At 42.8% G+C, this 25112-nt stretch overlaps 1 protein-coding gene across 1 annotated transcript; it reads right to left on the bottom strand.

Moving 5' to 3' along the window:
- Window positions 1-179: 179 nt before the first annotated feature.
- foxk1 (forkhead box K1) lies at window positions 180-22471 on the bottom strand. Its single transcript, XM_061228109.1, has 9 exons — window positions 21962-22471; window positions 16943-17140; window positions 9260-9416; window positions 8742-8888; window positions 8449-8642; window positions 7743-7909; window positions 6951-7202; window positions 6341-6568; window positions 180-5681 (listed from the first exon to the last, which is right to left on the bottom strand). Exons 1-9 carry the CDS (start codon window positions 22357-22359, stop codon window positions 5467-5469), a joined length of 1956 nt encoding a protein of 651 aa, XP_061084093.1. The 5' UTR covers window positions 22360-22471; the 3' UTR covers window positions 180-5466.
- Between the last annotated feature and the right edge of the window lie 2641 nt (window positions 22472-25112).

Here is a 25112-nt window from a genome sequence, read left to right as displayed (position 1 = left end):
CCCAAGGGTACACAGCTGGCTAGCTTATGCTTTTAAGCTTAATAACCCAATGAGCAAAAATGAATGAAGGCCATGCTGAGAAATAACCAAACACAAAGCAGCCCTGCTGTTTTTCAACTTAATTTACTGGGAAAACTTTGGTCAAGTCTGCAGCGTAAATAAAATTTCTTGCACAAGAATTTTAGAATCCAATTTTTATTTTTTCCATGTACACATCCTGATAGAAGACATGGTCCTGTGGTTGCTTTCGTTTACCTTTACAGAAAATACAATGTTCTCATTTTTGTAAAATCTGTATTGAGAAATCAGTGGTTTAAAAAGGGTCTCTTTAAGGATGTCACCAGTGTATGTGCCCCATCCCACAACGCACGGTGCCACAATTTCAACTACATATAAATGACTAGTCACAAATGCAGATAACTATGCTTGTGGGTCACTGTCATAGCTTTACAGGACTGATGTGAAATTAAAGAGAAAAAAAAGGGTAAGTGGCTTGGTCGTACACAAACCAGTTATTCACTGGGTAATTTTCAGCGCTTCCACCCACTGAAACATGACATGGCTTAAATCTAGTATTTGTAATCATTGTTGTTCACAACAAACTATTGTCTCTACATGTACACGGACTGGTGTCAGCACCTCAAAGGAAAACATTGCTTAGGACACCACAAAAGGCGGCCCATGTCTAGTTTAACAATGCTACAGTACTCCTCTACGTTTACTGATGAAAAGGCAACAATGTCTTTCACATGCTGCCTGATAACAAGAGCAGTACAGGAAATACACAAGACAAATGACAGAAGGTTCTAGAAATGAATAACGTGTCACCAACTGTATGGTTTTAATGTTCCTTCAGTCAGCATACACATGAGCTTAAAATGCTTTTAAGCTGTGTTAGACTTGTAGAGTTCAGATTTTCCTATAACTACAAGGCGAAATGATGAAATGACAGTGTATTTCAGTCTACTGAGGATGCTCCTGGTACAGCAAAACCGTAGTAACAAAACAATTACACAGATAAGCTCTAACTACATTCCTGCTGCAAGGGTTAAGAAAATATTGGAAACAGTGATTATCAAATATGGTTTGTTAAAGCAAACAGACAATTCAGCATTACATTTACAGAGGGGTCAGTTTAAAATACTTTTTGACGTAGATTTTAAACAAAGAAAAAAACAGAAAAAGAAAACTAGAAAAACAGATGAGCAGAAAATAAAATTGAGAAATGCCCCTTACCGTGGTACCAAGCCATTGTCATAGATACAAGTGCAGAATACGGATAAGACCCTCAAAGACTTGTATCACCATGAGTCATTTGCTTAGTGCACAAACTAATAATGCATTATTCAAACAAGGCTTTCATTACTTTACCAGTTCCAACATTAACTGATGAGTAAAAGTGAAAAAGACTCAAATCGGGCAGAGATTTTCTGCCAGAAGATTGATCGATGTTAAAAGGATGCCTTCAATCAAAATGTGACATACCAGGAATTTAATTCCACTCAAGATTTCCCACTTGGGCATCACCTGACACACTTCAAAGCAACAGGATTAGTCAATGAAAGCAGATGGGGAAATGTGCTTTGGTATTGGAACTGTAGAAGGACAGGCTGTCATGAACCATTAAATCATACCATCTAACATGTACCCTTCACCAGGGACAATGAATACAACTATATATAAAAATGACTTCTCTCAATTTAATTGTCCCTAAAACAGAACCAGACTTTCAAACCTGCTAGATTGACGGCCACCTGAGACAAATTACCTTCTAATTGTACAAAACAATCACACAGGTTACAGTATTACAAAATACAGGTCTGATTTTTCCAGCCAATGTCTGTCATAGGGAAAGCTTTAGTCTCCAAAAGTCATTTTACTTTCACAATGTGGATATTTCCATACACCACAACTTCCTCACTATCCATGTTTACGGTGCGACTGGAAAGGGAATATAGGTTTGTGTTGGTTTCAGTAAATGTCCCACAGTATTTTCTGAGAATATTGTGCAGGGTTGTTGACACCGATTCTCACATTTCCCAGTACCTGTATGCAACAGGTACAGCGGCAGAGTGACCCGATCATAAAATTCTTTTAATTCAACACTTCTGAGACTTCCCCTGGTTAGTCCATTTACAAAAAGGTATGGTCACAGACAGACATGGCCAGTATCCTCATTTATCACCCTTTTCTCAAGTAGTGCAACCACTACTGAAAGGATATGTTGTGCCATGACACCAAGGGTGTCTTGCCCTCACTGGCTGGTTTAATGTGCGAGTGATGACAACAGAAGGGGAAAGTCCTTGCAGAGTTCTAACTATTAAAACTGGACTTCCAGTGCCTTTGAAATGCCAGACTTATCATTTCTTCCAGTTAGTCAGAAATTAAGTGTTGTCTCTGCGAGAAGTTAATTGAATGTATGCCATCTCTTTTTAAATTGCATGTCTGTTAATGGAGGACACACATGTACACTTAAAAAGAAAAATAGAAAGACAAGAGAAAATAAAAATTGATTCCATTCAATTCTGGAAGCCACGCGTCATCTTCAAACAAACCCTATGATGCTCAGCCATCTTGACGAGGCCTACGTTTTATTTTGTGCCTTCCACTTGCGAGGCACTTACACAAATGTACTGCATTAAAAGAAAACACTGGCATTTTCTGACCATGAGGTAAAGCTGACTTGAAGATAGATCTGAAATGGTAGGGCGGCAGGAAGAGACAGAGCTGCCCTTTCCACAGCCAGGAGAGATGCTGTCACAACACGAACAACATCTCCTGTTCACTGGAATAAGGCAAGACAGCTGAATGATAGCTAAAAAACACAACGCGAAAAAGATAGCTATAAAGGAGAATGCAACTTGCTTTGAGGAAACATGATGAATTTTACATAATGTAGAATCAACAGCAAAACCAAAAACCCAGATTTGTCATAAGGTACTGAAACGAGGCTGCTTTAAGGGGGGGAAAAGCCACCACAAATTACTATTATATCCCCAAAATAAGAAACTATGCACATAAATTCATGTACGTCTTGTGTGTGCAAAATGTAGTTCCCAAAGTTTGTTTTCCCCATAAACCAGCAACAGAGAAAGAAATAGGACTTTAATGCATCTCTCCTTGTTATTTTTGTCTGACAAATTGCAAAAAGCAGGCAAAGACCAGTAGTTTTACTGATGAGCTGCAATGGGCTGTCTAACACGGTTGTCTAGCTACGTCAAATCATAGCTCCAAATCAGCACTGTGGGTTTATTATTCTATGGTAGTTTCATCTTTGAAATAAATATTACTCAGGGAAGAGAGGATTACGTTGTAGAAACTGAGGGGGAAATGATCGTAACCGCTTAGATTTACAGCTACCCAAGCAGCAGAGCTAGTAACCGTAAATGAACCCAGGTCACTGAATAGCCTGACAAACTTTAAAAAGAGGAGCGTCGCCTAGCAATGCCAGAAACTGTCTTCTCTGAACTTGAATATTCCTTCTGAAAGGCTTTGCTCATGAAGTGAGTAGCAGTGTAGCAGTGCAGGGGAAAGGAGCCATTTTGCGGTTGACTGCATTGGCAATGCACATCGCCTTCATGACGCAACCATGCAGCATCCGATTTCAATCGATACGTATAATAGAACCAACGTTATTTATTTGGACGGGGAACGGCTAGTCTCAAAACAATTTAGCAATAATACCTTTTTTTAAAATACTGCTCAATAGTACACACTATTAAATTACAAAACATTTACTACATTCATTTGTTATTTTATTGAGAGAATTAAGGCACTCGGTGAGAAAATTATTTTCATCAGTTTTCCAAGCCCTACCGCACATCTCATGATGACATCTCAGCTGTGTCCACTTCCCTCCTTTCACTAAATATTATACCATATTCCTATCGGCAAGCCACTGACTAAATAAAATTGGTTGGAATCTTTCTATCTACACATAACATGACCCCCAATTTCCATTTTGGTTAAAGAGAAACTGCTGCCAGATGTTAGCAAGTGCTTATTACACAAGTGTATGAGCAATGTATTCGAGCCACGTACAGACTATTAGTAAAGCGATTTTAAGAACAAAACAAAAGAAATTCTGCCAAATTATCCTCTGAAAATAATATTCCTGCTCTCAGAGAGGCTCTCTAATGTCATTGGCTCAAGCTGCCAGGCCTTCTACATTCTGGGTATCTGAATTTGGGGTCAAACACTTTTGGGTCCCAGTAGCGTCTCCCTCTCCAATACGGGTTCAAATTTCAGTTCATATATCCGAGTATCCCATCCGAGGCTTCTGTGGAACGAGTTGGGCCGCCCATGTAAGGGAACGCTGAAGAACGGTCTAATGAATTCATCACACTGTGACATCAGCAGAAGCAGGCCCTGTTCAGACAGACATTATCACATGTCTTTGACATGGGGGAAAAATAACTAGAGGTGTTGTTTTCCTGCGATTCGTAGAGCTCGCAGCCAAACTGCGTGCGATTGCTTTCGGAGATCTGCACATTATATCTGATATGCAGGAGTTGCCCTTCAAATCGATCGTTAAATTTACAAACGAGGGAGTAAAAATTCCCAAAATACCCCATTAAAAGCTATGTTCTTCCGTGCCAAGAATACTGAAGAGAGGGCCACATGAAAATCATGAACCATTAGAAGAACATTGTACATTCAATGAGCCAATTTAATTTTGCTCTACATTTTATACAAATTACAAACTGTGACATTTAAAAGACATATATATTTCTATCTTTTATTAATAGTATGATAATGGTCTGTGATAGCAAAATACTTTTTTTATTTTTATCTACCAAGTTAAACAGCTTCCTCTTGGGAAAAGAGCAGCTTTAATCCCAGTTTGCGTATTCATGGTTTTGCACCCTTTTCGTTGTGCTTGATGTCGCTTCTATTTGTAACAAACCAATTTTTGTAGAAAGGGCGTGCATCAGAGCCAAAAGCCGACAGTAAAAAAGGGAGCTAAATACATCCTATTCATAGCTCTATAGGAAGCTGAGAAAAAAAAATCCCCTGCCAATATGCTTCCATTCAGAAACATCTGGGTAAAAATAGCTGCATGGTTTTCTTTTTTTTTTTTTGTTTGTTTGTTTTTTGGTCCCACCCCGACCCATGTTAAAGCACTACTTGAGGATACCGATTGAACCGTGTTCCTCTCCCACTCTCCAGGACCGATGATGTTCATGTTTAAATCCCACATAAAATAAAAGCAGTAGGAACACTTTTTATTTTAAGGCTTAATGGATTAATGCATTTTAAGCACACAAAACTACGGCTTTAAACACAGTCAAAACCTCTTTTTTCGTCAAAATCATACAATCAGTTGTCTGCATTTGAACTGCCCTTGCCACTGCGGTACTCAAAGTTCCCAATAAGAGACATCCCAACCCCACGTTTGGCACCTTGGGTTTACGCGGTTGCAGAAAACATAATGAGGACATTTTCCTTTCTCTTCTTCCCTCTCCTTTATTGGCTGGAATCGTGGGCCTGTGGGGTCGCTGCTACAATAACCGGCTGAGGAACGGGAGCGGCGCCGCCGTCCTCCATTTTAGGCCGCTTAGCCTCAGGCTCGCCTGGGGCCGAGGCCAGCCTCTCTGCCTCCACACTGGGGGGCCTGTTCACTACAGCTGGGGGTGAAGTGGAGGCCTGCGCAGCCAGGATCTGAAGAGGGTTGGTGATAGCTTGGAAAAAGAAAGAAAGTAGAAAAGAAAATTAAATAAATAATAATGCAATAGAAATTACCAAAGAATGAAGAAAAGCATTTGAATATGTAGCACAGAAAAGGTTTGGGCAGCTTTCGAATACTTCATAATTACTCCATTAAGCAAACGCAAATTCAGTTTAACCCTTTCAGCTCCAACCAAATCCCAAGGGGTTTTGGCTTTAGTTGAGAAAATTGAGGAAGTTGAGAACATTTATCAGGGTTTTAATAGTACAACAAAACAATAGCACAACGGTCACTTTGATTGTTTAAAAAGATTGTGAGTGGCATACGGCACTTGGGATATTACGGTAGCTACACTTGAGTGCCATACGGCTCCCTGAAAGGTAAAAATCGGCCGTATCGGTATTTTTAGTTGGCTAGGTAAGCAGTGTTTGGATAGTTAACTTTGGTCACTTTTGCTCTGTTTGTTTGTTTGTTCAAAAAAAAAAATGGCCCTTGTCCTTATCTTTGTTGTACAGGTAGCAGTTGAAATTGTACTTCCCTCTAGGGTCTTTCAGCGAACTTATCCCTGGTTATGGGTATGCACTTTGTTGTACGTCGCTCTGGATAAGAGCGTCTGCCAAATGCCAATAATGTAATGTAATGTAAAAAAAGCCGCCGGGATGCGGGACTTACTGTAGGTGGGTCCGGCGATGCTGGTGACGGGCAGGGCGTGTTTGCCGTTCTGCGTGACGGGCCTGACGGGCAGCTGGTGCTGTCCCAGAGAGACGGGGGCCTGCTGCACGATGGTGAAGGTCTGCTGTGCCCCACCGGGGTTGACATGGCTACCCACGGCCTGGATGACGCGGCTGGGCGTGGGGAGGGGCGCGTAGCTCACCACTGGCTTATCCTCCCCCGCACCACCTGCGGACGCACAATCGGCCCACGCTCCTTAGCGGACGCACAATCGGCCCACGCTCCTTAGCGGACGGACAATCGGCCCACGCTCCTTAGCGGACGCACAATCGGCCCACGCTCCTTAGCGGACGCACAATCGGCCCACGCTCCTTAGCGGACGCACAATCGGCCCACGCTCCTTAGCGGACGCACAATCGGCCCACGCTCCTTAGCGGACGCACAATCGCTCATGTTCAGGAATTTTATATCTGATAATTGTCTACCAACCCACAGAAAGAGAGAACAATCCAAGAGGTGCTGTGGTGCCACCTCATGGAGTTGGCACGGAATGGCCCCCTCAGTAAAGCATAGAAAGGGCTGCTGAGAGCAGAAACGGCAGTGGCTGTACCTTTGTGCTCTGCTGCGCTCTCCTCCGCCCCCAGCAGGCCACCCGACGCATTGGTGTGGGCCAGGATGTACCCGTTGGAGGGGCTGGCGGTGGTGGTCATGACTCGGACCATGGTGACGGTGGGCGCCGGCTGCACCATGTGGATGGCGTGGCCGGGGAGTGAGGCGGGCATGTAGGCCAGGGGCTTGGCCATGATGGTGGTGGGCTGGGGGGGCACGGCCATGATGACGGGCTGGGCGCTGACCGGCGAGCCTGCGGACAGAGACAGAGAGAGGGGTAAACCGGCTGGGCGTGGCCCTGGGGACAGAGACAGAGGGGTAAACCGGCTGGGCGTGGCCCTGGGGAGTCTGGGGACAGAGACAGAGAGGGGTAGAGCAGCAGGGCAGGTGTGGCAGGGGAGCCTGGGGGGACAGGGGGAACAGGGGGAACAGAGAGGGATAGACAGGACGGGCGTGGCCCTGGGGAGCCAGGGGACACAGGGGAGACAGAGAGGGGTAGAGCAGGACAGGCGTGGCACACTGCAAAAAATTGCTGTCTTAAGTCTTGTAATAAGATTAAGATTCTTATTTTTTTTTATCTCTCAAGTGAAAAATATTAGTTACTGTTTGCTTGACAAGTGTGAAATTCTCACCCCCTTGGCAAATCTTAAAATGAGTCAAACTTTCTCACCTCATTGACAGTTCGGCTCATTTAGCAGAAAGTCTTTTAAAGCATTTAAAGTCTAAATATAAGACTGAGATACTTGTTAAAACTTGTTTTCTGCAGTGCAGGGGGTGGGGGCGGGCAGGGTACCTGGGGCGCTCTGGGTGTAGCGGTACTCCGGCACGGAGGCCAGCTTGGAGCCGAAGTCGTGGTCGTGGGGGATGGGCGAGCCCTCCCGGGACAGGCACTCGGGCGTCTGCAGGCCGCTGGACTGGGGGGACAGCAGGCCGGGGTGGGTGGGGGAGGCTGGGGCACTCCTGGGGCAAACACGGAATATGGGTTACTCTCACACACAACGACAGCACCAGCACCAACACTACCACATCAACCACAGCAACACACACACCTCTGATGTCAAGGTATATAAACTAGAAATATATATATATAAATTGGATGGAAGATATGTGCACACAAACACACACACATTCGTTCACAGTGCGCGCACACACACACACACACATGCACATGTTCTGATGTCACAGGATATAAAGTAAAAAAAATTATTGGACAGAAGATACGTGAAGAGTTCTCCTTGACAACTTTTAACAGCCAGCAGCCCGAGCCGGGTGCTCCCCCTCACTCTGCCTGCGGCTGGGCTTTATGAGAGACAGACGAGGCACACACCAGACCACACACTTACTTGGTTCTTCCCAGCCCAGTGACAGCAAGAAAGAAAGAAACAAAATCAAAAAAGAAAGACAAAAAAACAAACGTAACATGTAAAGCACACCAGAACCGCTGTTACCGAACCCCACGGTGGAGACCTGACCGCGGTCTGACCGGGGGGCACCCTTACCTGGAGGACAGAGGGCCGAAGGGGGTGCGGAAGCAGGAGACGCCCCTCTGCCGGCGCTTGCGGAAGGCCTGCTCCACCAGCTTGGCCTCGGAAGACGGGTCGATCCTCCAGAAGGAGCCCTTCCCAGGCTCCTCCTGGGAGCGCGGCACCTTGATGAAGTAGCGGTTGAGGGACAGGTTGTGGCGGATGGAGTTCTGCGGAGGGAGGGCAGTGAGGAGCAAGCCTTTCACGAGACACATTACACTACAGCAAGAGGAATGCAAATTTGACTGGAATGAGGCGCTTGGACTGACCTGCCAGCCCTTGTCTGCAGTCCTGTAGTAGGGGTAATGCTTGGTGATGTGAGCGTAGATGCCGCTTAGTGTTAGCTGTCTGTCCAGAGCTGAGGAGATGGCCTGAACGATGAGCTGTGCGTACGAGTAGGGAGGCTTCGATTCATCCTGGAGGACAGACGCACCGCAGTCAGACCCACAAATCCAAAGACACTTTCACCCAGTCAAGGACGTTCAGCTTTTCCTTAAGCATTTTCACCAATGTTAGAGCCAGCAGAACAGTAGTCTGGGTAGTGTAGTACAATGTGGAAGACTACACGTCTTCTCCCTGTGGGTAGTGCAGTACAGTGCAAAAGACTACACAGCGACTCTCACAAAATCATAACAGGCAGAGGCTTCTAGACACGATATTAGTGGGAAGACATCTGCCAAAGGTGAGGTTCACAGAGCCTTATTCCTGCAGAGGCCGTGCAGTTTGACACGGTCGGGGCACACGGTTAATGAGAGCGCGTGAACGGTTAGCGCAGGGCGACGCTCACCTTGGGGCTGTCCCCTCCGGAAGCATCAGCCTGCTGCTCCGACACCGCCTTGGCAGCAAACTCGGCCGCCAGCTGCAGGTCTGAGGTAATGTTGCGTCCGAACCGGTACCCAGAAGACCCCGCACCCCGAGGACTCGCCGGGCAGGAGTTGGGAACGCTGAGGAGGTGAGGCGAGACTGGAATTACTCCAACACGAAGAGACGCATCATAGATCTAACCCATTATGGAGTAAGGCACCCTATAGAAAGGCCTAGGAATCACAATGCATTTCAACGGTCATGCGTCTTGAAAAACGGTCATATGATCAAATACAATGCTGGCATTGCATCCGTCTGTTAAGGGAGACGTAACGTGCAGGTTGCATCCGCCCATAATGGGTTAAAATGGCTCTGAAATATGGGCTCTTTTTTAATGTAATGTTTTTGCTCTTAAGTATTAAACTGGAAATTAAAATGTCAAAACTGCTTGCATGTCTGAATGTCTGTACATTAACACCCAGATAGGATTCAGCATCAGCTCACACATTTTCATCAGTATTTTTACAGTAGAAACAGAATATGGCATCATTTTACAGGCGTTAACCTTCTGAAACGAGTTTGAAAATAAGACATCTTTACCTATTTCTACAACTTAAAAATGAGGAATGTATTAATTTATCTCCGATTCAATCAACTAAGGACATTCAATATTTAAATAAAATGTGCGCTCGCATGAAAAAAAATTGTGAAATTGAACCAAGCTCAGAATGACATCCTGCATAAAATACAGTACACCAAACGAAAGACATGAGCTTGGTGTAGAAAGGTGAGAACTGTAGCGTGGTATCAACAGAAGCCCACCTCTTTACGAGTGTGAAACTCGAGTACTGCTACAGGACTGACACAGGACTGACACCACTTCCTGCCCTGGAGGTCCTGACCTCGAGGACCATCTGTCCAAACCTCTCACACAGGGTCAGAGTGTGTGTTCTGCTGGTGGGGGCGGCCATGTTTACATTCCTCTGTAGCGTTTCTCGGATGCAAGAACAAACAGGGAGCTCCAGATCCCGCCTCTGTTTTCAACGCCCAAATCATTCAGGTTCAAATAGCCTTTACTCTTGTTGCGGACTACCAGAAATACCAAATTGAATTGTCTGCTGCACATGGAATAGTTATTTTACAAAGGTACATATCTAATTGAATACAAGGAAAAGATGCTTTGTTTTAGTGTACCGTGTCGGTTAGGAAACCCAATGGCTGTAATTGTCCTACCAGACACCGACACAGCTACACAACTCCTCCAGAAACTTTGGTTAAAGAGCCACGTCAGCAGGGGATTTTTGACCTGCCCCCTTTTGCAATGTTTTGAATCACGGAAGTGTAAAGGGGGTTCAGCTCGTCTGCACTGAATGACTGTCAGAGGGTGGAACAGACAGCAAGCAAGTAAAGGTCACACACACCCACCAACACCCCCAGCCTAAATGCACCTCCAAATGCAAATAAAATAATGTATAGGGACAAAAACAGAGATCATCAACCGCCAATTCCGGCAGAATGTATGTTAGGAGCAAAATAGTCAGATTAAGCATACATGTGCACCACCTTACATGTATGTATCTGTTAAGTGAAGTCGCTCTTGAAAATTGAAATCAAAACAAAGAGTATGCATGGCAATGGCCTTTAACAAAAATGGCCACTAGATGGCCCTGTAAAAACATAATTTTCATAATCCGTCACCACGTGCTCATAGGGCGGAGGGGAGAAAATAAAGTTGACTTTCACTTGACGGTTTATTTTTTTTCCTTCATGGGCTTGCTGTCTAATGCTCCTGAGATACAGCTCACTCCTCCCTACAAGTGCTGCAATTTCTACAACTATTCTCCCTGGCAGAGAGCAAGCACTTCCCAGAAGGCTTAAAACACACCCTGCTAGCTGCAGTGTTTAAGCGCAGAATGACTGGCAGCCCTGCTGTGGAGAGCAGCGTCGGGCTAGCAGCCTGAAAGCGTTGCGGCAGGCCCTACCGCGGGTGGCTAAAGCCCATTACAGCAGCTCGCCCGTGAGCACGGTTAAGGAGGGGCTAAAGCGGTCGCTCACGTCGCTCTGCGCTCGCCTGCGCCCAAAGAGCCGCCCGGTTCAGCGGATGCCGTGAAAGAACAGGGTATTTTTAAACGCCTCTAACCTCCCAAATTTAGACTCCCGCTGCTTTACTTCCCTGCTTGTTGGTGGGATGTTACGCAACACGGGTGGAGGGAGAACCTGAATTTGTTTTTCAAAATAGCAGGCGGTGGAGACCCCCCGAGATTAGTGTAAAGCTGTTTGCTCCTGCACTCCTTGTCCCGTCGCTTTAGTCACTACTGAAGCCATCTGGGTAAGGATCCCCGCTGTAGTCACAATGTTGTCTATATGTACCGTGTACTACTACTGAGCATGCAAATCTAGCTAAGGACACTGCAGCCAGCCTACAAGGCATGGCCCTCATCTGTGGAGTATCTTACATTCAGTGACTACAGGGTGAACCAATAGCATGCCACCGAGGCCTTTATCTAGATGAGGGCACAGGGTTAAAGTACATTCCTGAGACAGCACTTTGACAAAGCTGGAAAACAACACAAGACTCTGAACACCAAAACGAATAATAAACAATCTATCACACCCCTACACCAGCCTGCCTGAAACACCTTAGGAAGGGTTGAGCTGGTTTCACTGGTGTACGGCAGCTCATGTTGTACTGTAGCATTGAATATCATGTAGGGTTATTATTAAATGTTACTCCCCTGAAGAGATGACTATAAGCCTATCATTAAACTAAAACATTAAGTTAGCCATTAGAGAAGTTTATTGAATGTTGAACATTAGTTATTCTACAACAATAATCTTGGTATATGCCCATTTTAGAGCTGTAGAATCTTTCAGCAGGGAATGATACCAATTCATAAAACTTTCTTTTCCCAATCACGACACTAATTACGGAGTAGCGCTGGAATGTTTCACGGTTCCAAAACACTGCATGCATGCATGAGTGTGTGACAGTTGGCACAACTCCTTGCAATCAACAAAGCCCCTGCATTTTCCTATTCGAAGTCTAAGAAGGAAAATGAGCTTCTGTTTCTTTAACTTCAGTGACAAAACTTCAGTGGGTATAAAAAGAGAAGAAAAAAAAGTGGGGGGGGGGACGACTGATTTTTCCTGATCCGAGTGCAGACATGTCAACTCCGCCCCTTTCAGAGAGTTTTAACAGTTGCTGTGGGAGAACATTTATGTTGGACAGTAGCCGGAGAGCACATGTAAATCTTACAGCCGTCCGAAATGAAACAAAAGTGGTACAACCCTTGTCTCCCTGCAAGCTGATGAATACTCTCTGCTACACCTCCCGGACCTCCACAGCAATAAGACCGCTTTTGTTGCCACTGCAAAAGTAATGGCTGCAATAAGCCCATCCCTTCCCTCACATGTGGGGTCATGTGATCAACTGTACCCTTTCCACATTCAATGTGTCTGGAATTTCCAGCCTGAAGCCCTTTTTATCCTGCTTTTCCAGGGGAGACAAAGCCCTGCTCTAAAGGGAGCCCAATTTTCATCATCAATACAAACAAGAAAAAAAAAAAAAAAAAAAAGTTTTAGAAGAGGAAAACCTGTCTGACTGGATGAATGGTACAGAACCCTGGTGCACTGTTTGTTTTGGGTACAAGAGCAGGCCGGTGGAGCCTGTCTGAATAAGGGGTCGGTCGGGAGGGAGAGAGAAGGGGAGGGGGAGAAGCAGCAAGCAGGGTTCTGAAAAGGAAACTTCGAGTGGCTGTTAACACTCCGGCATAACAATCCTCTCTCCACCAATCAGCACGCGCCAAGCCCAACACACTCCATATATGGCATATGTACACACACAGGCTCACACGGCCAGCCACACAGGGAGAGGAACAGGGCAGCCACAGGGGGCAGGGCCTGCTTAAGACTGGTGGGAAGGGAAGAGCTATTCCCTTCACTCTAAAGCTCATTAAAATGGAAATGTATTCAATTAAAAGGAACCTTTAGCAAAGAAGTTAAATCTAATCATTTTGCAAAGAACACTACAAGCACACTGAAATGATCAAGTATGACAAAAATGCCAGGGATTCAGTATTTTCAGTATTTTCTTAGTTCGGTTACCTAGCGAAATTTAATTGATTAACCGATTAAAATCTATTTTTAGAACTCCCGTAATAGGCTGTACAAGCATGCTCCAACAGGCTGGACCACAGCCGAAACAAAATTCAGTATAAGCACAGTAATTATGTTACTACACAACAGGGGCATCATTTCAGAAAAAACTTGGGCAAAAACATTTTATGGTTGCACAAAAGACATCACAGTCTATAGGACTTCCAGTAATATTTCCAAACTCCAAATATTTCAAAAGCATAACACTGACAAGGGGTGATTGCATGAAAATGGCAACTCTAAACATCATTACCAAGATATTCAGCAAAAGGCTACTCGCTGAAGAACAGATAACTATAGAACACTATAGTTTGTTAGGACAAAAATAGATCAATTAACCATGCCCATCCCTAAAAAATATGGCTTGCATTGGAAACCACAAATTCTGTAGCGTACAAGCCTGTAGCGTAGTGGTTAAGGTAAACGACTAGGACACGCAAGGTCGGTGGTTCTAATCCCAGTGTAGCCACAATAAGATCAGCACAGCCGTTGGGCCCTTAACCCTGCATTGCTCCAGTGGTTAGTCTAATCAACTGTATGTCACTCTGGATAAGAGCGTCTGCCAAATGCCAATAATGTAATGTAATGAGACAACTCTGCTTATAATTAGCATTGAGTTACCAAAGTTTAATTGGTACAGTGACAGAGCTAGGAGTGAAACTGGCAGCCCTGTAAGCCAACAGTGTTTTTAGAAAACACTGTCGGAAAGCAGTATGCAATGGTAAGTCTACACACTAACATCCCTATTCCTTTCCTATAAGGGCTTGCTCATAGAGCGCACCTAGTTGAAAGTTCACATGACTCATGGCATTTCAGATATGTGCCGCAAATCGAAATGACTAGAACTTATCGCTGGCTAAAGTGAACCCAAGCGGTGAGCTGAAGAGGCCACTCCTTTTTAAGAAAGCCTTTTGCTTCCATACAGTAATGAGGCGGAGCATGGAGACGGAAGGAGACTGGTTATCGGGCTTCATCTTCTCACAGCCGTAAACAGCATACCGTGCTAGTGACACGCCTTTCCTAGTACTCTGTGATTGACATGCAGGCACATGGCACACTGTTCAAACAGGAAGCACTGCACAGAATATGCTGTGATATTTTCTTTCACAGCATGTATCAATATTAAACAGGCTGAGCCCAAAACTATCATAGCCCCATTTACAGATTACCATTTCCAAGACCCATCTCCAAGTTGCCTTTTATTTCAAGTGTTTTATTTTTAAGTGTTGGAAAAAGTTGACACTGAGCAACTGTTATCCTTAAACAGTTACTTAGAAAGCAACAATATTTTTGAGAACTTTCAGTCAGGCTTAGCATTTTACAACAGTAAACATAGCATTTTACGAGTTTAGTGTCTGTTGGTCATAAGATGTCCTCCATCGCTGCGCTTACCTGTGAGGTGCCCCAAGGGTCTATTCTTGGCCCTATATTATTTTCTCCTTATATGCTCCCCCTGGGTCATCTAGTACGTTGTTTTAACACATCGTTTCATTTTCATGCTGATGATACACAGCTTTATCTGTCCGTGAAACGCAAGGACTTTAGTAGATTGACAAATCTAAGTGATTGCCTTAAAGCCATTAAAGACTGGATATCTTAACTTTCCAAAACTGAATGACAAAGACTGAAATCCTTCTTATTGGCCCAGAGGAACTTTCTAGGAAAGCGCAACAAGCTCTTGGTCCTCTCGCCCCTTATTTCAATAACCTAGGTATTGATCCCTCCTTGAATTTCACCTTGCATACCAAAAAGCTTCAATCCTGTTACTTTCAATTAAGAAATGTTGCTAAGATTAGAAAAATGTTGTCATTTCAGGGGCAGAAATTATTCATGCTTTCGTTTCATCATGATTGGATAACTGCAATTCCCTGTTTACATGCCTCAGTCAAGGAGCTGTGGCTTGTTTATAGCAGGACACCTTACCAGGACTAAATGCAGGGAGCATATTACCCCGGTGCTTTAAGTACAGAATTAATTAAATTCTTACAATTACATACGGGACTTTACATGGAGAAGCTCCTGACTCTATAGCAGAGCAGCGGTCTCCTTACATCAGTGCGAGGTCTCGAAGATCCTCCAACCAAAGGTCTGCTGGTCACCCAAAGGGCTTGACTAAAATTGAAAGGGAAACCTTTATCAGAAGGTTTTATTTATTTTTAAAAACCTATTATCTTTGCATTCTCTCTTATTTTATCTTGTTTTTATTGGGTTTGTGTTTTTTGTTTAATCCTGCTTATTGATGTTTTGTGGTTTTTTAGCGCTTTGCAACCATTCATTTGGAAAGGTGCTATATAAATGAAGTATTACTTACTAACAAGTCTTAAATCTGTACTCCCCAAACCAAGTTGATAATTCAGCTACAGTAGTTATTATAAATCATCCATCGTTTTGACCTCTGCAAAACTGAAATGCGTTGAGAAATCACTGAGGAAATAATTACTTCCTAGTGGCACTGACAGGCTAGCAGTATGAAGATCACTTCTTCAAACCTAACGGAGAACAAGACGCGTCAAGCTCTAGATTTTACCAAGAAATCATCTGCAAAATTAGAGCAAGGCTCCTGCTGCTTAAGAATCCATATACTGTAGAACTTGCAAATTGCAAACACATTTATCGGTTACAAATGTTTATGGTTTACTTCTTTACCGTAGCTCTTAGAAGTACATTAATATGTAGAACCCAGTGGACTAATGACACTGCATGGGACTTTAGACATGACCAGAATGACAGCGAAAATGCAATTTCTAATTTTAGCAAACAGTGATGCATAAAGCGTGTATTAATACTGCAACTTAACTATCCTGCTCTATCTAGACTGCCATCATGACAGGGTAAGCCAGTTGCCCAGTGTAATTCTTTTTTTTACTATAACAAGGCTATGCTTCTGAACAGTGAGATGTGGTGCAATTAAAGTCCGTTTAGTGATTAAAAAGTTTAATCACTCCCAGAGGTCACTTCCAGAGACATTTTGGAAATTTCAGGGGACTGACGGTTATATATGCTTCAAGGACAAGGTGACATTTTACAAAATCACAGTAGCCAATTATATTCTAAAACTGAGGAAAAACCTCCAGAGAGACATTTAATTTTATGAGATGCCACTTAACATTCACACTCCCACACACATAATATGTGTTTGCTTTTTTCTTTAATAAGAGTAAATGCTGATTCATTCATGTGGCTCCCAACATTCCAGGACATTCCAAAGATACTCAGCCACCATCACATGCAGATAAAACACAAATAAGTCGACAAATGGACTACAACCACAACATGGCAACTGCATGACCAAATAAGAATCTGTGCGTATGGCAATGGGCCTGCAAAGTGGTGATGGTGTGGCGAGGGCAGAGAGACAGAGGGCAGAGAGACAGAGGGCAGAGAGACAGAGGGCAGAGAGACAGAGGGCAGAGAGACAGAGGGCAGAGAGACAGGGCGCAGAGAGACAGGGCGCAGAGAGACAGGGCGCAGAGGAACAGACCTGGCTGCCAGCTCGCACTGGTGCACCTACCTGATGGTTCCTGTGGGAGAGGGCAGGGGACTCATCATGTTCCTGAAGTCCGCATCGGGAATGTTGATTTTCAGAGGAGAGATCTGGGGGTAGAGAGGTCGCACTGGGGACAAAGGTGCCTCCTCCTTCACCTCCTCCTTGTGGTAGAGCGTGGTGAACTGGATCTTTATGATGGTGCTGGGGAACCGAAATGTGCACCTAGCCAAGCAGGAGGGAAGACGACATTAGACTTAGACGGCCAAGGAATTGCAGGAGCTTGATAACTGACTGAGCTAAAAACCACAGCATACGTCACTGATCTGATCTCCCATAGCAGACTAAACGTACAACATGAAGGATTCTGTAAAGCTTTGCAAAATCGGGTTTTCACCTTAAGTCACACTGTTTTGTGTCCAGAATAGAACTGGCAAATGAGGCCCCTGTGTTCATGTAAAAGAAAAGTTTCAGGCAGTGACCTCCAATAACACACCCGTCCATTTGCTCTGCTAGTCATTTAATAAACAGCCAGATTAAAAGCTCGTCATAGAATCAACCAATGTCACATCCACATTCATTTAAAGTGATGGCTGCAGCAGAGAGGATCATGATGGGTCAATTCCACACTCATTATCTCTCTGCCATCTTATTCAAATCACTTCCACCTGCTGAATTGTTCTCTTAAGCACTTCCAAGGAGACATAAATCTCAAAACCCAGACACTTGTGCCCCAGGTAAACTATGCAGTGAGATGTGCTTTGGTTTGGCAGGGAGAATGTCGTTGGTGTTTTGATGAGGTCATAAACGATATTATAAAAGGCCATATTTACGGTCTGATCATGGAAATGCATGACTCACTGTGAAACAAAACACTAGGAAACATTAGGAAAGAAGCATCAACAAACTAGCAATCTGTATTCTAATCAATTACAGAAGTACTGCAAACAAATTTACCCTGGCAATCGGAATAGTAGAAATATGTAGCTACTGTACCACTATCTGCATCTTTTTACACATATAAATGCCTACATTCCATAAAATACAAAAAGGAAATTGATACATAAGTAAAATTAATGGAATATTGTCATACTCCATTGACAATGGGGTGTACAGTAATGAACTGCACAATGAAACGGCACAATGAACCACAAAGGTTCTTTGTTCAACAAATAGTCCTACCTATTTTTACATGAAAATATCATTAGTTGTGCTCATAATGGACTTTTCAATTGAACTCCACCCCCATAGATACTGTTGCTACCACAGTCATATGACAAGATTTACTGGCAGGGGGCAACTGAGACTGTAGGCACTTTTTTTTTGTGTGTGTGTCATACCACACAATGCGTTAAACAAGATAAAAATAAAAAAATGCATTTCTATTATGGGAGTGCACAGATATTTGATATTTTCAAGGTATGTAATTTGGCCAGGTTGCCATTCATGAAAGATATGTAATGCACATTAAATGCACTCGACGTGTAGCCAGAAGAATTATAGCAGGCGCAGTTTCAATTAGGGAAAAATACACGGTGCTTTTCTCCGACTGTGTTTTTAAACTGTCTCCAGAACAGCCTGGCTGTGATAAATGAGCACAGCTCCCTCACTACATACTGTAACCACACACACACACACACACACACACACACACACACACACACACACACACACACACACACACACACACACACACACACACACACACACACACACACACACACACACACACACACACACACACACACACACACACACACACACACCTCACCAGAGGAAATATTTACATAAGCACTGCAGCGGAAAGCTACATTTGCAAAGTGCCGTCTTCTCTTTTTGGACGGCTGGCTTGGCATTCACTCAGACACTTACAGAAATGGTGGCCACATTCAGCTGCTGTTTTGTAGGGTTTGTCACTGTGGACTAGTCACAGTGTTGGTCAAGGAAACATGCATCCACACTGTTTGCCATAATGGAATTGCAGACCTCAGCCAAAGCCCATGAACATCTTCAGACTTAAACCCCATGTTCATGAACAGCAGACCCAGACATCCCGAATAAGCCCAGGTTAATTGCCAAACGTGCAGATAAGCCTACCCTCTTTATCTCAGCAGGATTAAAGACAACTAGCAATATCTTGACTACTGTAGTATGTCTGTGAACTACTATGAGTTTTACAGAATCCTATACAACCCACTTGCTTATGTAAAAAAACAACAACAAAAAAACTTGCTACTACCTCATTACTTCTTGCAATATTGTTTCTAATTTTATATTAAAGAGCTTCTAGGCATTGCTGAGAGGAAGTTGTGCTTAATATTTAGAAAGGGAGTACACAATGACAAATCAAAATACCTGCCTGGAAATGTATCTGTCCTTAAAAAGGGGAATCTCAGCAGCTAAATAAATCCTCATACAAACCACTTGTGATCATCTGATGTTTTAGGCCTAACTAATGAAAACGCAAATGGACTACTAAAAAATATTTTTGGAATGGTGCTACACAATGGTTAAAAACAAATGTACTGTAGGCTGCAACGTTTTTCAATTTAAACAGTGTTTTAGTGTAGTAAACCACTACTGGTAAAACAAGCTTCAGTATGCATGCATCAAGCTGGACTCTGCCTGACAAACATTGCTTAATCTGCTCAACGGCTGGAAATCATATTCGAGAAAAGAGCGAAAAGTTGTTTGCACTCTTCAGAATATCCAAGATAAATGACAGAACCAGAGCCTCATTTTGAGCTGCTGTAAATGTGAAACATTTACCCATGCGTGTTGGCTAAACACGAAACAAACAGCAGCTTCAACTTTTCAATGGTTACTCAAATTCAAAAATTTGGTACCGCAAAGGAAAATTGTCAATATCTTCATCTCATGCGTGTCTGCATTATGCAGAGCACTAAGTTCTCAATCTCACATACTGCATAAGCAAGCACAAACCCAAATAAAAGGGTCATACCTTCAAAAAGAAGGTATCATACAAATATATACAAATGGAAGAATGGCATCTTTACTTAATACTACCATGCTGGATAAGTACTGCAGTGAGTCACAGAAAGCTGCCCTTTTGGAGAAATTGCTTTAAGCCCTCATCCAAGGCTGTAAAGAGTGCACATAGAAAACAGGTGTCACAATTCATGAACAGTATCCTAACTTATTTTTATGAACATGCAGTGTTCTCTGACTTTCTGTATCCTGATTTTAATGAATTCAGAATATACTTTTACGGGTTACATCGCATTCTATGATGGACACCAAAAACAAAATGAACTTTATGAGATGCAAAATGGCATTACTGCCAAGAAACACTGCCGAACAGTATCAACATCAGATTGCCATTTCCAATCTGACTAAGTGCTGTTCACTCTGTGGCAGCGGTCTAAGCACAAACTGCACAAAGGATGAAGTAATGTGGATTAAAGTGAAGTTTGTTGTACTATGGTGAGTGTAGTTTTACATATTAACTCATGTTACAATACATACTCATTCAAAATGGAGCTGTTGCTACTCTTTCATCTGCACATACAGTATTTATTTTCAGCACAGCCAACAGCAGGAAAAAATGACATTAGCACAGCATACTCTATGCAGCAGGATGACTGCGACAAAGTTGAGATCTACTTTTATTTCAAGGACGAGTCAGTTGCAAAAAGTAAGGCCTCTCAATCGGCCGGTATGTCTGCGGCCTTATGGCCTAGATAGCAATTATCACAGCACTTTATCATTTTGCCCCAATTATTGGTCTAGAGGTTGCATTTTTAGTCCTCTTGTTGTAACACTGCGTTCCTTTACAACCATGATCTTTAGTTTGATTTGTTCTCTTCAAAGCTTGTGTCGTGGATTTCAACCTTGCAGCAACAAGGTACTCAGATTGAAAAAGGCCTTTCTGTGCGAAGTTTGCATGTTCTACATGTGTCCACACAGTAGCCTAACTGGAGACACTAAATTTCCCACAGGTATGAATGTATGACTGAATAGTGTATAGGCCCTGCAATGGATAGGCAACCTGTCCAGGGTGTATTCCTGCCTCTTGCCAAACTGCATACTGGGATAGACTCCAGCACCCCAGTGACCCTGACCATGTACAAGCGGATTACAAAACAGATGGATGGATGGGATGGTATGGATGGATGGTTGTACTACTGATGACTTAATTTAATTTTCTTCGTATCGCAAAAGCCTTCTTATCACAGGAGTTTAAAAAAGTTAATATTTGATATTAATTTCATCAATGTTTGATAACACAATATGGTGTCAGCCCACATAACAGATCAATGAGCAGATAACCCACTGAACGATTTTCTCCAAAAGCCTTTGTTTTCACAAGGTCAGTGCTTGGGGCCACGCTCTACCTCACAGAACGTAGAACACTCTTCGCTGGTGCGTCGTTGCAATGACGTCATATGTTTATGTCAAGCAGTGGCCCCCTACTTAAGCAGGACACCATCACTACCCTGGCCTAGCAACAGTATTTGCTTTCTGGCCAACTTCACATTATCATTTACATCGTTCATATTCATGCCCTGCCTGTATTTCGAATACATGTTTTAGGGGAAAAGTGCAACTTGATCGTTTAATTTAGCATCCAGACATAATTTCAATGCGTCTGTGCAAGTGTAGGTGTCTTTACAGCTTCAGAAAAATATTTTTAGAAAACTCAACTTTTATAAGGGACACAACTAAAATAACTTGGCTAACTTAACTATTAAGTTATTAGACGTTGTGAGTAACATAAGTACTAGCGCTGGATATGGAACAAGCAATCGTTAAGATAGTTAGACAGTTGCAAGGTTATATTCATTCAGTGACAATGAGATGTTAGCCATTTCTATCCGTTGTGTTAGCTAAGATAGCTAAGATATAACAGCTAGCCAGTGTATAGCTGATGTAAGTAGTAAGCTATAAAGGCGATATTGGAATTTAATGAGTTGGCTTGCAAATAAGCTATGAACTAAACCAATTAGCTAGTTAGAAAATACAACAAGCCAATAAGTCAGCATGTTAGCTTTAGCAAGCCAACACTGTACTACTTCGTATTCTTACTCTCTCGGCAGTTGAAGTGGAGGAGCACCTCTTCTCTGGAATACACCGTCTACAAAAACACCGTTCTTCCCCAGACAACGAAGATAAAAAAATGGTTCTTCAAAAGTTATCTGCAGGTGCCTCCGCGAGATGAAGCTTGAGTGGCCCATGTTGACATCCACAGAACCATGCGAAGAGTTCCGGCCTACCGTCACCGTCCTCTGTCGCATTACAAACTCAAAGTCCCTGCCTTCCAATCGTGCGAGGGCCCGCGGAGGAGAGGAAAGCGGCATGGATGTGATCCCAATCGCATTAGATGAAAGGGGGTACATGGATGGACCCCCTCGGACTGGGCTGCACGGTGCAGACTTCAATGCCAACAAGGCCCGGGCTCCGGTATCGTCCCCATAATCAGCCATCTTCTCTCAAAACACACCGGGAATAGCACCGCTCTCTACCACCAGGAGAAACGCTCTCGCTGTTGCGATGCAGACACACAACATGGATCGGGCAGATGCAAATACCCGTGTCGGATTTTATGGATTGGGAATCTGGCTACGGAAGTGAGCATCCGTTTTAAATGGGCTATGTTAATGTAGCTAGTATTCCTGACAGAAAGCAATATAAATAATTATTGTTCGCCATGACTGCTGTTGGTCTGTCATAGACTGTTACAGTCGTGGACTTGGGCCTAATTATTGAAACTAACGTTACACACCATGGCCCATAAAAGAATGCATAATCAGTCATCTTTAAATTAATTTTAAAAATTGGCACAGTTATTTAGCCGGTACTGAGTATGGACAGTCAGGAGTAATGTTAAACATAGCCATAGCAGCTGGAAACGTCAAACTTGATCGGTTTTAGAAGCCATCAATTGTGAGCTTGTGCCGAGATATGAATTGTCAATGAATGCAGTCGTGCAGCGGATAGCATTCAAGGAGTTAAATTGGAGTTCCTGGAACTGGACGACACGTGCGCTACATGAGGCTTTGGTGAATAGCCCAAATAAAAACAATTAACTTTCGGATAAAAAACTATCGAACAAGATCCCAACACTCAATTGGCAAGCATATTGCGTTATAATATATGTTCCATAATTGTTTGTATGAAACTAACGTAGTATACTGAATTGCCTGTCTTCGTTCTCTGTTTATAAACATGGAAGGTACAAGAGAAGCCAAAACTCTGGATAGTGGAGTTTTAAAGAGGAATGGATCTGTGGCCTGTATTATTATTAGAGTCCACCAGGAGTCATTGTAACCTAGTTGCAAAAAGAAAAAAGAAAAACTAATGCCAATATTTTTAGTGCTGGCAAATTCCAAGGGTGTTGCTTTAGCCTTATTCAAATAATTGACACCAAAACGTCCAATGATCTTGGACAGAGGTTGGCTGATATTTTTCTGTTGCTTCCTGAAAATATGTTGAAAATACCAGGTGTAAATTGAATGCGAGAATTCACATCAAGTATCGTATTTAAATGCCCCTGGATTCCGCAAAATGTCAGGCTCAAGTATAATGCTGTCTTCTGTGCACAAATTTGTACAAAATTGTACATGATGTTCTTGGTTGACAGTGCTTTTCAAAGATTTTATGTAATCTGCATAATACCCGACTAATAGCAAGCAAATTTAGATATAGAAAAATGTACATCATTTGTTTTAGGACGGTAAATTATCCTTCGGTTGACATTAAAATTTCTAATTGAGAATGAACAACTCATTACAATTGTGAGATTGCATTGTTGTTGCATTGTTAGAAATCATACAAAATTTAAAATCTGTAAGATTTATGTTTATTTTGGACTGCTGCCGAGAATTGATAGGCATGTTTAAATGTTATGTAAAGATAAAAAAGTATTGACACCAATAATCATACCTCATGGACCCACTTTTTTTTATCCAATATTGGTTGGCTAATTTGCCCCATATCACCCATGTGCAAAAGTAATAACTGGAGATCATGTGACCTACTGGGGAGATGGCGGTGTAGTACTGTTAATCAGCACTTTCTTTGGATGTGGTTACTATTTCTTTCCACTATCTCTCACTTCAGTAATCACACAGCACACCGGCAACAAGCTTTCTCTAGCCCGTGACCATGGTCTCCAGACGTTCCTGGTGTATCCAGCCACACGTAAGCTTACTGATGATGGCACACAACACCTTTTCATGGCCCCCAGCTGAAACACAGGAATTTTTAGACTCTCTGGAATCGCATGGAGCAACAGAGGTGCATCGTCCCTACTATTTCCACCACGTAGACCCAGAAGATAGTGCTTTAACGTCACACTGTTACAAAAGGACAATTTTTTCCCCCCATTTTTTATCTTTTACTTGCTCCTGACCAGGAAATTGATTGAGGTCCACCATCTTTAAGGACATTCCAACCTGTTAAATGTTTCCAAACTTTCTTTTCTTGTGTGGAGAAAGAAAAATATAAAAGAGGAGAAAAATAAGGGATTGGAATAAGCTGTATGAGTCGAAGCTAGACAAATGTTTAGACTTTAACTACGGAAAGGTAAAGGATCCTCGGATACTGTTGAATGCTGTTAAAGGCTTCACAAAAGATGTTTCTAGTTATTTTTACTTCTTACTTAAAACCAGAATGGGATAAAATTGAGACACTGGAGGCCAAAATAGCAATTTTGGAACACAACAGATTTATTTCTCTAATTTCACTGGATGTGATATGAAAGTAAGAACTGAACTCCAGGCAGTAATAACAGAGTCACATTTTTAATTGCAAAGAATGGTGCAAAAAAACCCTCAAAAAAAATCCAGTGAGCACCAGTTCTGTAGACAGAAACGCCTTGTTAATGAGAGAGGTCAGAGATGAATGACCAGACTGGTCAAAGCTGACAGGAAGGTGATAACGCAAATAACCACACATTAGTATGCACACAGTGGTATACAGAGTGGATAGGCTACAGCAGTATAAGTATAAAAAATAAGTCTAATTTTTGAGACTTTTATTATTATTTTATTTTACCTAATAAAGTGCTCACTGAGTGTATATCAATCAGCAGTAGTATTAAATATTGATGATTTCAGACTCAAAGTAAACATAATGTGGCAAAATGGGCTAAGCAATTATCACATTAATCTGGTATTGTACAGATAAAGAGATTTAACATTACAGATAAAACATTTTAAGCAAATCAGTAGACAAT

The sequence above is a fragment of the Conger conger genome, chromosome 2, assembly GCF_963514075.1.
Source record: "Conger conger chromosome 2, fConCon1.1, whole genome shotgun sequence".
Taxonomy (NCBI): Eukaryota; Metazoa; Chordata; class Actinopteri; order Anguilliformes; family Congridae; genus Conger; species Conger conger.
The sequence above is the reverse complement of the archived record's forward strand: the minus strand, read 5'-3'. Positions and strand labels throughout refer to the sequence as shown.